This window comes from Pseudochaenichthys georgianus, chromosome 6 (assembly GCF_902827115.2).
Source record: "Pseudochaenichthys georgianus chromosome 6, fPseGeo1.2, whole genome shotgun sequence".
NCBI classification, from domain to species: domain Eukaryota; kingdom Metazoa; phylum Chordata; class Actinopteri; order Perciformes; family Channichthyidae; genus Pseudochaenichthys; species Pseudochaenichthys georgianus.
Window position 1 is genome coordinate 28,316,757 of NC_047508.1, and position 11,868 is coordinate 28,328,624.

The 11,868-nt window shown below is 38.0% G+C and overlaps 1 protein-coding gene across 1 annotated transcript; it reads left to right on the forward strand.

The window, feature by feature from the left end:
• The first annotated feature begins 6,496 nt into the window (after nucleotides 1–6,496).
• Nucleotides 6,497–11,833, forward strand: pex11a (peroxisomal biogenesis factor 11 alpha). Its single transcript, XM_034084766.1, has 3 exons — nucleotides 6,497–6,852; nucleotides 7,004–7,119; nucleotides 10,069–11,833. The coding sequence occupies exons 1-3, from the start codon at nucleotides 6,797–6,799 to the stop codon at nucleotides 10,635–10,637; spliced, it is 741 nt and encodes a 246-aa protein (XP_033940657.1). The 5' UTR covers nucleotides 6,497–6,796; the 3' UTR covers nucleotides 10,638–11,833.
• Nucleotides 11,834–11,868: the final 35 nt, after the last annotated feature.

The window sequence follows — 11,868 nt, forward strand, 5'->3', positions numbered from 1 at the left end:
CTTTTACTTGAGTAACATTTTAATGCAGTACTCTTGCTGTAACGTAGTATTCCTACACTCTGGTACTTCTACTCAAGAACAAGAGTACTAAAGCTAACGTTAGCCGGAAAGGTTTTTCAGTTCGCTTCATGCTGAAAATGAAATAGGACCCCACGGTTTGATGATTGATAGGTGTGGGCTGTCTTCCATTTTTCACAGACAGGACAGTGGGGGATATCCACCCATCCACAAATGTAAAGTAATTCACACAGCCTTTTTCCTCTGTGAGGAGCAGCAGGTTCAGCTTCATTTAAATATGTTGTGTAGTAATACTGTAGATGGATTTATTTTTCATCTCAAAAGAGAATGTGTATTTTATGTTAGTATTTCAAAAAAAATCCCCCCAGACAGCGCCGCTGCGGGGTTGGGTTTTCAGCATGTCAATTTTGTCACACAAATGTGCCTTTTTATTTCATACAGTTCCATTTGGATTGAGACAGGGAAATAATCCAAACCTCATGCGTGGCGTTTCACCGTCAAGGGGGCGATATAGCCATCTGTATGTCAAATATGTCTTATATGTCTTAAATGACATGATGAATTGGAAATGGGGGACCCTGATGTAAACAAGACGAAAGTCTTTCTCTGGTCTGCATCCCCTTGACAATTGTATTTTTGAGCTGTACTGTACTGTACTCAATATACAAGCTGTTAATAAACTTTTCAATCAATCAATCAATATGTAATTACATTTCAAATACTGACTTGAGCCCCACCACTGTATGAGTTAGCCCTACCATAGATTACCCAACAAAAATACTCAGGAGCTGATAAGTCAATTAATTGCTTATCATGACAGGCACACAATAAAACAGTGGAAACAAACATGTGTTTGACTTTCATTAGTGAATGAAACTGTGTGCCCTTTTATAGTCTGAGTCCAATATTGTGCATTTATATATATATTATATACATATCCTACATATATGCTAAGGTCCCGCTACTGACACGATAGCAGTCATTTCGTGCGCATGTGTGTAATTAAACCCATGATATCGAAATCTCAATCCAGCCAGGTACCCAGAGTTGGCAACCTTGCCCATACCCCAAATAATATTTGTATTGCAGATCTACATGAATCACACAAACGACCTATTTTGGATTCAAAAGGTGACAAGTTTGCATCCCTGCTTGTTATCCTTTCATTACAGAGCTGGGAAAATGGTGTATTGATTGGATTCTGATCCGTGCAAGTCCTATTTTAACTGACTTTAGTTTCTAATATTAATGATAATTTGATTTCATCCCATAAGTAATTATTTAAATTAACTCAACATTTCACATGATGGATTAGTGTTCCACATTTCCCCACTAATTTCTTTTATGATTGAGCCACTGGTAAAGAGAGACATTGATGACCCTGTGTTCCGTTTGTTGTCTATGGCTTCGGACGACTTCACTAAAAGTCACCCAGCTCTGCCCTACTACAGACAGGCTGTGTGCAGTAACAGATATGCTATGGCTGCGCTACATGACATTAATGGTCTGGTCCGAGAATGGACACCATTTCCTGCTCCCAGAGAGAATGACATTCCTCAAACTGAACTCTACAAGCCGTTGATACTGTCTCACATGGGTCTGCTTCCCCCCACCAAGCCATGAACTGAAAGCTTGACGTCTGCTCTGAACACTTGGAAGCCTCCCTGTCACACCAGCTCCAAACCCTTGGGTCAGTCAGATGAGTCAAACGGCTTCACTTGGGCACAGGGGTCAGAAATATGATTCTCGTTACCACGGAGTGGTTGTTTGTTTTTTTAAGGCTATCCATACTGCTATGCAGAGGATGCCTGCAGGTTGGCAAGCTGTGAAAAGCCCCTACCATTTTTAGTATAGGCCTGTTGTCAGGGGCCTGTTACTGTCTACTACATATATTCACATTATATAGACCATGAGGCTGCACGGAGCTTAGGCTAAAAATACAACCATTCTGTTCTGCTCTAAAGATTCAATTTATAGATTCTATATCAAAATAGTTTGTTCTTATTGTTTCCAATGATAACGTCACCTTAAGTAGAGGAATGCAAACCTGTTTTCAAATGTAAGGTTTTGAATTTGTTTGACATTTCTCTGACACCCTCAGACGCCCACTGTCATTCATGCTCCTTCAGTGGTGACTCAGATGTTAAGGGGGTTGAAGCTGTTCCTCCCAAATCAGAGATGCTTTGTTTTTGTTTGTTTGTTTTTTTTCAACAAAGGTGTGCATTTCCTGCATAATATATGGTTCTCACAATTGTTTTTGTTAGTTGCGCACAGCTGATACTGAGTTTTCTCGAGTGATGGATTATGACCTCTACCATGCTTACATGGACTCGTATGTTTTATTTCATATCTAACTGAAGTAAGAGAGAATAGAGAGAGATGTGGAGGAGAGAATAGAGAGATGAGGATAAGAGAGGGATAGGAAAGAGAGAAGAGTTATTTGCAAGTTGCATGCTGATACTGAGTTTTCTCGATTAATAGCTTATAGACGATACCATGTTTAAATAGACTCCTACGTTGTTATTACATTATGTGACATATGTAAGAAAAGGGAGGGGAGAGTCAATTATATTTGAGCAATTGATCTCATATTGAAACATTCATTTCTCAAACCTATGTTTATGGAAGAGGAAATGTACTTCTGATAAACTAATCTTTTATCAAACGGTAAATGGTGAATTAATTTAACATTTAGAATCATTGAGAAAGGGTTATATCCACAGGGACTAGCTCACATTTAACTTAAAATAACATTTCTCTGCTTTGGACTGATGAGTATATGATTCTTGCATGTTAAATGACTAACACAAACCTTACATGTATGCATGTGCATGTGTCAGGAAGGCTCCCAAATAATTCTGAGGGGCCTATCCTATTTTTGTAATTGAATGATAATGTGCTAATCCATTACTTTGAGTTGTCTGCACTCAGGAAAACATCTCTATCAAGTGTTAACCCAATAACTAGGACAGCTCTGAAGGTCAAGGGTCAGAGAGAGAGGGTCACACCCTCTGGCTGCAGAGAGCACCCCCAGCCACGGGCAAGGAGGCACGAGGTCTTTCGAGATGAGAGGATTCTAATCTTCAACTTTCTGATGGGATGGGATGCTTCTTCATCTTTCTGCTCGGGGGGGGGGCCAAACAGACAACTCTGCAGGACGAGCGATGGCTTCAGAGGCTCCATGGTTCTTGGAAGGGCAGATTTCTTCCTAAACATCTCCCATCACGGGGGGTGGCATCTGGATGTGCCACTTGGAATAGGCTCTGCTCTCAAGCAGATAGCAGAAGGAATGCAGGCAGATGAGCCACTGTTTCACTGGGAGATCATAAAGTCAGGAGGACATGTTCTTCTAGCTCTTGTACAAAGATAACATTTGAATTGAATGACCAGATGATTACAGATGTACAATTAATGATTGTTTTTATATTTCCGATGAACAGATATGTGTTAAATAGTGGTGACAAATATATTTTGTCAGATCAGATTACACTTTCACACTAAACAAATAAATTAATTGTCAGATCAGATTACACTTTCACACTAAACAAAATAAATTAATTGATATTTTCAGATTGATAATGTATTGAACAATAAGATATTTCTAATATTATAACAGACAATGTTACTATCCTTAATCATTACCAGGTAAAATGTACAACGAGGAAACCAGATTACCAGGTTCCCAATCCAGGTGCTACTGCATGCTACATTTAGATAGAAAAACAAATGTTCTATCCACTCCACTTAAATACTCAGCAGGTGATGTAGATTTTTCAAAAATGCCTTAATCACTCCTTTTAAACGAACTAAAACTAATTCTGCAGCAAGTTTAATGTTAGACTACGCACATGAACACAATATTAGCAACTGTTTGCTGTGCCAAAATATGCCAGAATCTATGCATTCTCCTATGTTTAGCCCAATTCCTTTCACGAAAGCTGGTTTAGTGAGCTGGACATAGCATCCAGAATTAGCAATGAGGCTGAGATACAACTTTTCCCCCATAGAATCTTAACAGTACGAGGGCTTAGTTTCTCTCATTGTTGATACAGTAAATACAATTACCTGCCTGACGGTTTCAAACGAATAGATGTTTTGATTTTTCCTTGAATAAAGAACAGATGTTTTGACTTTTCTCTCCTCAGGTTGTTGAAATAAAATGCCTAACTTTTCCTTTTCAGATGTTAAACAAATGTATTTGAATAAAATGTATGTAGTAAAGTGCCTTACTCTTGAATAAGTGTATTGAAGTAAACGAAAAGTAATGCTAAAGATTGAGGACACTGTACCTTTACAGATTACAGATTGATCGATTCATCACTGTGAATGTATACCTTAACTGTGAATCTTAACTGGATCCCTTATGATTCTGATTTATACCTCAATTGGATTTCTTATAATCCTACATTCTAATTGTGTTTTAATAAGTAATTGCCTTGAAGTGAATCTTTAAGATGTAAGCTGAATTTGAATTTATGTTTGATGAATGAGATTAACTGAGTGATAAATGATAAAAGATCTTGCTTTTTAAACATATATTTTACTATTATATTTTTGTATTGCATGTGTTATTATTGTGCCTTTTTGACAAAAGAAATCAAACACTGAAGAGAGATGATTTTTCTATTGTGGTTGTCTGTATCAACCATTGTGATTGACTGTTTCAATCTTATTCTGCTTTTGATGTGATTAATGTAATGAGAAATCCACACAACTCTGAGGACGTTTTATTTGATTTAAGTAGTGACTGAAATATTCTTAGACTAATGTTAATTGGTTATCAATAAATTGATAAAAGGGTGGATCTGTGAAGGAAATATTTAATGGGATCTGTGCATGGGAGACTGTTGGTGTTTTCCCTATGTGTCCTGTTTGTAGTTTACACAGGGCACAGGTCAAAAGGTCCTGCCTCCCTGAGGGGAAGTGTGACCAAATGCACAGATGGTTGTTAATGGATCAGTCCTTGGTCTCAACATGTGTTGCATCGATTAGGATGAAAAGGGCGCGAACAGAGGCTCCTCCTTGATTATTTGTGTAGATCTGCGCTGTGTTTCTGTGTAATCTTCAGTGTTGGCTGGGGAATTACATGATGAAGTCGTGTGAAAACCCTGCCAATGCTCCCGGCCGTGGCTCTCAATAAACCCAGTGTTTGATATAAAGTGGACTCCAGCTTCCAGTTCTTCCATCAACATTGCTGAGCAGAAGTTTCTCTCACAACCTTGTTTGACCTGTTGCCCTGTTGCAAGTGCCAGAGAATCATCATAGCATGAACCACCAGACACAATCACAGCTTCCTCTTTGTCTGGGCCAACAAGCATTGAATTACTTTTCACATACTATATGCTGGGTTTGTTTCTCGAGTGAAATCCAAATGGATCTTACATGTAAGTTACATGTATTGAAGTGCAAAATCATATATATTTTTCAGTTGCGAACATATTTTACTGCAACATTGAAAAGCAAATGTACAGTATTCTGCAAAATGACAATACATGCTTTCTTATGTTCTATTCTATTATATAAATATATGATGTTTGTATTAGGTGCAGTGCATCTACAGTATGACCTTTGCGGCAAATGTGATATTTATTTGCATGTGACCACTTCAAAAATATTATAATGCCCCCTATTGTTTAAAACATGCATGCACAGATTTTAACACTGAATAAAGGCTAATTTATCTCCAAACCACACAATATTAACTGCAAAATTGTGTGTCACAGTCTTAATTTGTCTTTTTAAATCAAAAGGTGTTTACAGTTTTTATCATCTAGTTTGCATTGTTGTTACTCAATACATATTGTGAATTGTATTATTTAATTGTTTTTATTATTGTTCTTGATATTATTATTACATTTTGTTACCTCATCTTGTAAAATTTCAAACAGCGATGCCATTAAACGTAGATTAACCATGGTAACCAGAGGTGAGAAGTACTCAGGTCTAGTATTTAAGTGAAAGTACAAGTACCGAAGTGTAGGAATACTCTATTACAAGTTAAAGTCCTGCATTGAAAAGTTTACTTAAGTAAAAGTACAAAGGTATTAGCACCAAAATATACTTAAAGTACCAAAAGTAAAACTAGGCTACTCATTATGCAAATTGGTCCATTTCAGAATAATATATCGTATTGGTGCAGCTAACTTTAAATACTTTGCATACTGCAGGATAGCTTGTGAATTTACTCCAGGTGTAGCTAAAGTCTGATTGAAGTGTTCTTTATATTTAACATAATTAATCCAAATCTGAAAAGTAACTAAAGATAATAAATACATGTTATGGAGTAAAAGTACACAATTTACCTAATAATTGGAGTAGAGTATAATTATTCATCAGCAATACATTTGAATAATAACTCAAGTAGAACAGGTCTCTGAAAATAGTACTTAAGCACAGTATTTAAGGGTAATGTGCTTAAGTAGGCTACTTTAACACTGCTGGTAACCAAGTAACCAATAACGCTCTGGTCCGTCTACCATACACGTTCGGCTTTGGTCCGTTTACTAAGCTGTCCGTAGTGAAACAAGAAGGTTTGTCTCAACTGCTATTGTCGCCCAAACCTACCGTGAAACTAGCTTACTCTCAACGTGGAAGAAGTTTATAAATCCACATTACCTACCGGAGTTTAAATCGGCACCGTTAGACGAACCGCTGTTGCCAACGTTGTTTATAGTGAGCACGAAGAATTCCCATTATACGGTAGCAAGAAATTGACGCTTTACGTCTTTGAACGAGGGTGCGACTCAGCTAGAACAAGCTGTTCTACTACAATTTATCAATGGACGCGGTTGTGCAGTTTACCAGCCAAAGTCAAGGAAGGGACCGTATATTCAGGTAAGTCGTGTAAAATGTGTGTGGCCTAGTCTTTAGTATTCCATGTTGTATAGATCAACAGAAAAGTTAGTTGAGGTTGTAAACATGACAAGTGCAGTCTAGACTGACCGTCAACTTTCTCTTTTCTCACTGTCTACTTTATTTATTTCAGGGCAACTCAATATGCATGTGCACTGTCGGTTTATTTACTTCGGAACAACTCCGAAAGAAAGGACCTTGTGGCGAAACTCAAAAGTCTGGAAACCAACATGAGCGCTGGAAGAAAACGTGAGTATAAGTTACTGTAACTGAGGAGGGGTCTCTTAGGAGCTTACAGTAGTGACAGTTTGTTCATTACCGAAAACCCCAATTGTCCCCCCCCCCCCCCCCAAACTAAACCGGCAGGAGGTTTACATTCACATAACTGGAGTGTGACCCTTGAGCCCAGTGTGAAACCTTCTCATAGTTTGTTTAGTTTAATCAACATCAGACATGCTTAGCGTTCAATACAAAACAAGGTAGAACTGCACGTTTTCACTTTTGATGATAGATGTTTGCTTGCTAAACGTTTGAGAAACTAATGGTCAATGAATAATGTTGTTTATTCATTTTAATTTGTTGATAACAAAATCCTTACTCTGTCACAACCTGCAATTATAACTCACATTTTTCAATACACCAAACTCTGTCTCAATGAAGTCAGTTTATTTCTTCCTACATATCCAGTTTTGTAGACTTATATGCACAAATGCAGGAAAATAAGGCCATCCATCATCAAAGCTTTTTCTTCCCATCCAATTTCAGTCCCTATGTCTTTGTCCTGCTGATTTTCTTTATCAACCCAAATATTTGGGTATCAATGTTGTGATAAACTGTGGACTGCCCACACGACAGGGACCGAGTTGCAGCCAATATAAACTATAGTTGTTGGACTATCTCAAGCTTTCAAAAAGCCCAGTCTATTATCAATAATAAATAATATAAGCTCATGTTTTTTACGAAAACACTTGCACCCTGTGTTCCAGGACATACTACTTTATCTATTCGAATGGAAAAGAGTAAAATATGAGCTTATTTCAGACAATGTTTTCTAAGAACCATTGAATGTCTGATGTTAAAATACACGAACCTCTATCTGCTGTCTTTTGTTTACAATCTCTTAGCACTGGGTTCCCATGGTCATTAAAACCAGGAACAGGTTGTACAGTTTGAACTTTGTGTTCAATCAAAGTTCGTGGAAGATTGTAAAATAACTTGAAATGTCAGCAAAATGTGACATTCTAAACGATGACAATGAATAATGATTGTATGATGATTGATCGTGTATTTTCAGCTGCAATCTAAATGTTAGTAGGATGATAGAAAAACTGAAATTAGTAGCATGCACGATTTATATTGCTATAGAAAAAAACATCTGCCTCGTAATTATTAACCTAAGGGGCAATTTTAAGACCTTCACCCTTGGCACACTTGTGTTTGGAATCAGTGGTGTAAGAGGTGAGAGTAAAAAGGACATTGTAGATGTTCCCCCGAATGGCATGGTGAATACACAACACGGTAATCTCCCTGTTTAGCAGAGGCCATAAGTCACCCAGGTTCATGTGAAGCAGTACACTTTTACCCTGAACATATATATTTTATTTTCTAAGTTACTTAATAACATTTATGTTAATGATAATGTTATAGTGAAGGTAGTTGGTATTTCAGGGGAGGGATGTTGACGTCTGCTTTAAAACACTGCAGGAAAACCTCCATACATTATGCCACTATCAAAACTGCATGAATAGTATTACGCTTTCAAACGGCAACTGCCAACATATTGACCATTTTGCCAAGACACATTGTAAAGTTGACAAGTTGTTCAATCTGAACATTGAAGGACATTTGACATACTTGTGTGTCTACTTATTTGTTGAATGTTTTACAGCTACAACTATGCCTTAATTATCTTCTTCCAGCACATAAACAAACGGTATACAACACATTTTTAGAGATATCTGAAGAAGTGTTTCAGGGTCACATGTGTCCGTGCTTTGAAAAAAGGCAGTACAAATTGCAATGACAATTTTATTAGTGTAATACTTTCGGAAATGTTACATTCTGTTTGGCACTGATATATTGGCTGTTTATTGCTGTGTCAGTCTGTAGCGAGCCCCCTGTGGGATAGGTATTGTGTGGGGGACCAGACATTGTGCTGACACATGGACCTGCACCTCCTGTGTCTGTAACACTGGCAACCCTAAGACTGGCTCTGACAGCTCATCGATTATTATTGAAGGTTTTAAACTTTTACACTGTGTTTTGGATTTATTGAATTTCATTTTGTTATTACAGGAAAACAGACTTTTGTGTCAGTAAAATGTACAGCATTTCTATCAATATTCAGAGGTTCTAGCAGTGGCTTTAATTGGATCATACACACGTCTTTCCATCATTCCTATATCTCTTCAACAACACTCGGCTTCATATTGTTCTTAGTCAATCATGCCTTTCATCAGAGTCAGGCAAGAAACACTATGTCCCTCTCAGGGTCTCTGTTCCTGTTTGACCTATACATCTCCTTTGTGCATCAGAGCTGCAGCCACAGAGCTCCTGCCTCAGTAATAATGAGTGAAGGAGACATGTAGGTGTCACTCATTATTTAAAAACGGAACATGTCGGAGGCTAATGTTAAGGGGACGGGTGGCGCAGTGGTCTGTGCATCTGATCATCAGATCAAGAGGGAGTGCTGGGGAACTCCAGTTCGAAACCCGCTCCTGCCGCCACTGCGTCAGGCCGGTGTGTCCTTGGGCAAGACACTTCACCTGAACTTGCTCCTGTGGGTATTGTCCACAGTTTCTGACCATTGCATGTATCATATATGTGTAATGTGTGTATATGTAAAGCGCTTTGAGTCATTGAAAAAGCGCTATAATAAAAATGTAAGGAATTATTTAATGTTTAATGTTTAAAAACACTTTGCTTTCTGAATGGCTCAAAAAGCATCAATCAATCGCACGGCCAAGCCTGAGCTGGACTAGGTGTCACGCAGTAGGTAAACACTGAGTAAGTGTCTATAACCTTTTCCCTCAGGGGGACAAGTTTGATGAAAGACAGTAGTTTGGTTTAAACACAGCTTAACATAGCTTTACTCAATCCTACCCTCAATAGTCGAGTTGTATTATGAAATGTTGACCTGACATTTCATATTAAATTGATTACTGCTCTAATATGCTTTTTTTCTTCCTCCTTTGTCAGTGTTCAGGCTGGGGAACACAATAAATTCCATTGAGGCTGCTAAGCGAACCATGCAACTCTCTGACCGAGTGCTGAGCCTCTGCCTTACTGCGGCCAACGCCAACCGCGCCCTCTACTTTATCTGTGACAATGTACTTTGGGCCAGAAATGTCGGTCTTATCCGCGATATCGACAAGGAACGCTGGAGTCTGAATGCCTCTCGATGCTATTTCCTCTCGCTAGTAACAAGTCTGACCAGAGATGTTTATGAAGTCATCCAGTTAATGGCACAGAAAGCAAAAGACAGACACTTTAGACAGAAAATGGAGCTGCATCTCAATGAGAGTCCTGAAGTGGCCGAAGCAGTCATCCCTCAGCTGGATGCGTTTCTCTTTCTGCTGTTAGAGAGCCTGAGATCACATCCTGCTGTTGCCTTGGACATGCTTAAAAATGTATGTGATCTCTTCATTCCCCTTGATAGGTTGGGTATATACCAATCAAACGCAGGAGTGGTAGGATTTTGTGGTTTGTTATCTTCAGTGATTGGGATTGTAACCCTTGCACTGCCCAAGTTAAGACTCAGACCCTGATAAGAAGGGTAGAGTTAATCCTGTTGACTAACTGCAGATAAAAGGATTGATCCTGACAGGATGTAGTGTGTCTACCTGAAGCTGTAATGGTGGACTAACGTAGACCTGGTGCACATTGAGATTAGGGCACATTTTGTAACATTTAAATCAGGCCAGCAGCAACAACTGATGGCATGACTGGATTTGATTTTTTTGTCATGGATTCTTGATTAACAAAATGACTAAACATTGAATGGGGAACTGGTGAATTTTAAAACTCTGGTATGAAAGGAATACAAATCAAGTTAACATAGAATTAAAAGAGCCAAGGCTTAACTTGTGTGCATTCCTTTCTTCTCCAGCACTGCGTGTAACACCAGTTTTCTTACTACTGTACTTTCAAAAAAGGGCTCTTTACTGATGCACATATCTCTTAGAAAAAGTAAACTGTTTACCACTCTATATCCACTGTCTTTATCTTTTCTCCATTTGTGATAAGATGCTGCTAACATGTTTACCTCAATGATTCAAGTGATAAACTGCTTCTCGGCCAAACGTGCTTCCAGAGGGGGAAAAGCAGCTGAGAGATTTCAGGGGATAGGATTCTCTCACAGTAGACATCTTGTCTTGTCATTGTAGGAAAAGCACAGAATTACCAATAACACAAACAATGGCTCTGTTCTATCTGAGTGTGGTTGTGAGTTTGGCAGAAAGCCAACATTCACAATACAATGACCCTGAAATCAAAGCAGCTACATGAAATTCATCCATAATGAATGTAATTGTTTTCCTACTGCTGTGGCGACTAATTTGTCTTCAGTGAAAAAGTATTTTATCTCACCTGTTATGACTCAGACAGCAGAATGAATGTCAGACTCATGGCCTGTATGTCAATTAAAAATGTAAATTATTGAGTTAAAAAAATATCAATACAATTGGTGTTATATTTGAATGAGTAGAGACACTATCGATAATGTGATAACAATAATATTCTTAATATATTGTTTAGTACGCTTGTGTATATATGTTATTTAAATCTTTGTGGAGGATAAAGTAGAGACCTCCAACTCCCTCTAGAAAATAACTAATATTAGACTTCAGTTCTAAAAGCTGCGAGTGAGATTTACAATGACATGAAGTTTGTTTCATTCCAGGGGACCTAATGTTTTTACTGTCACACTTGATTTCAAAGGTTAATAAATACTATAAAAACAGCATTTCTTAAATTGTGCTTTTTGAAAATCTTCATATT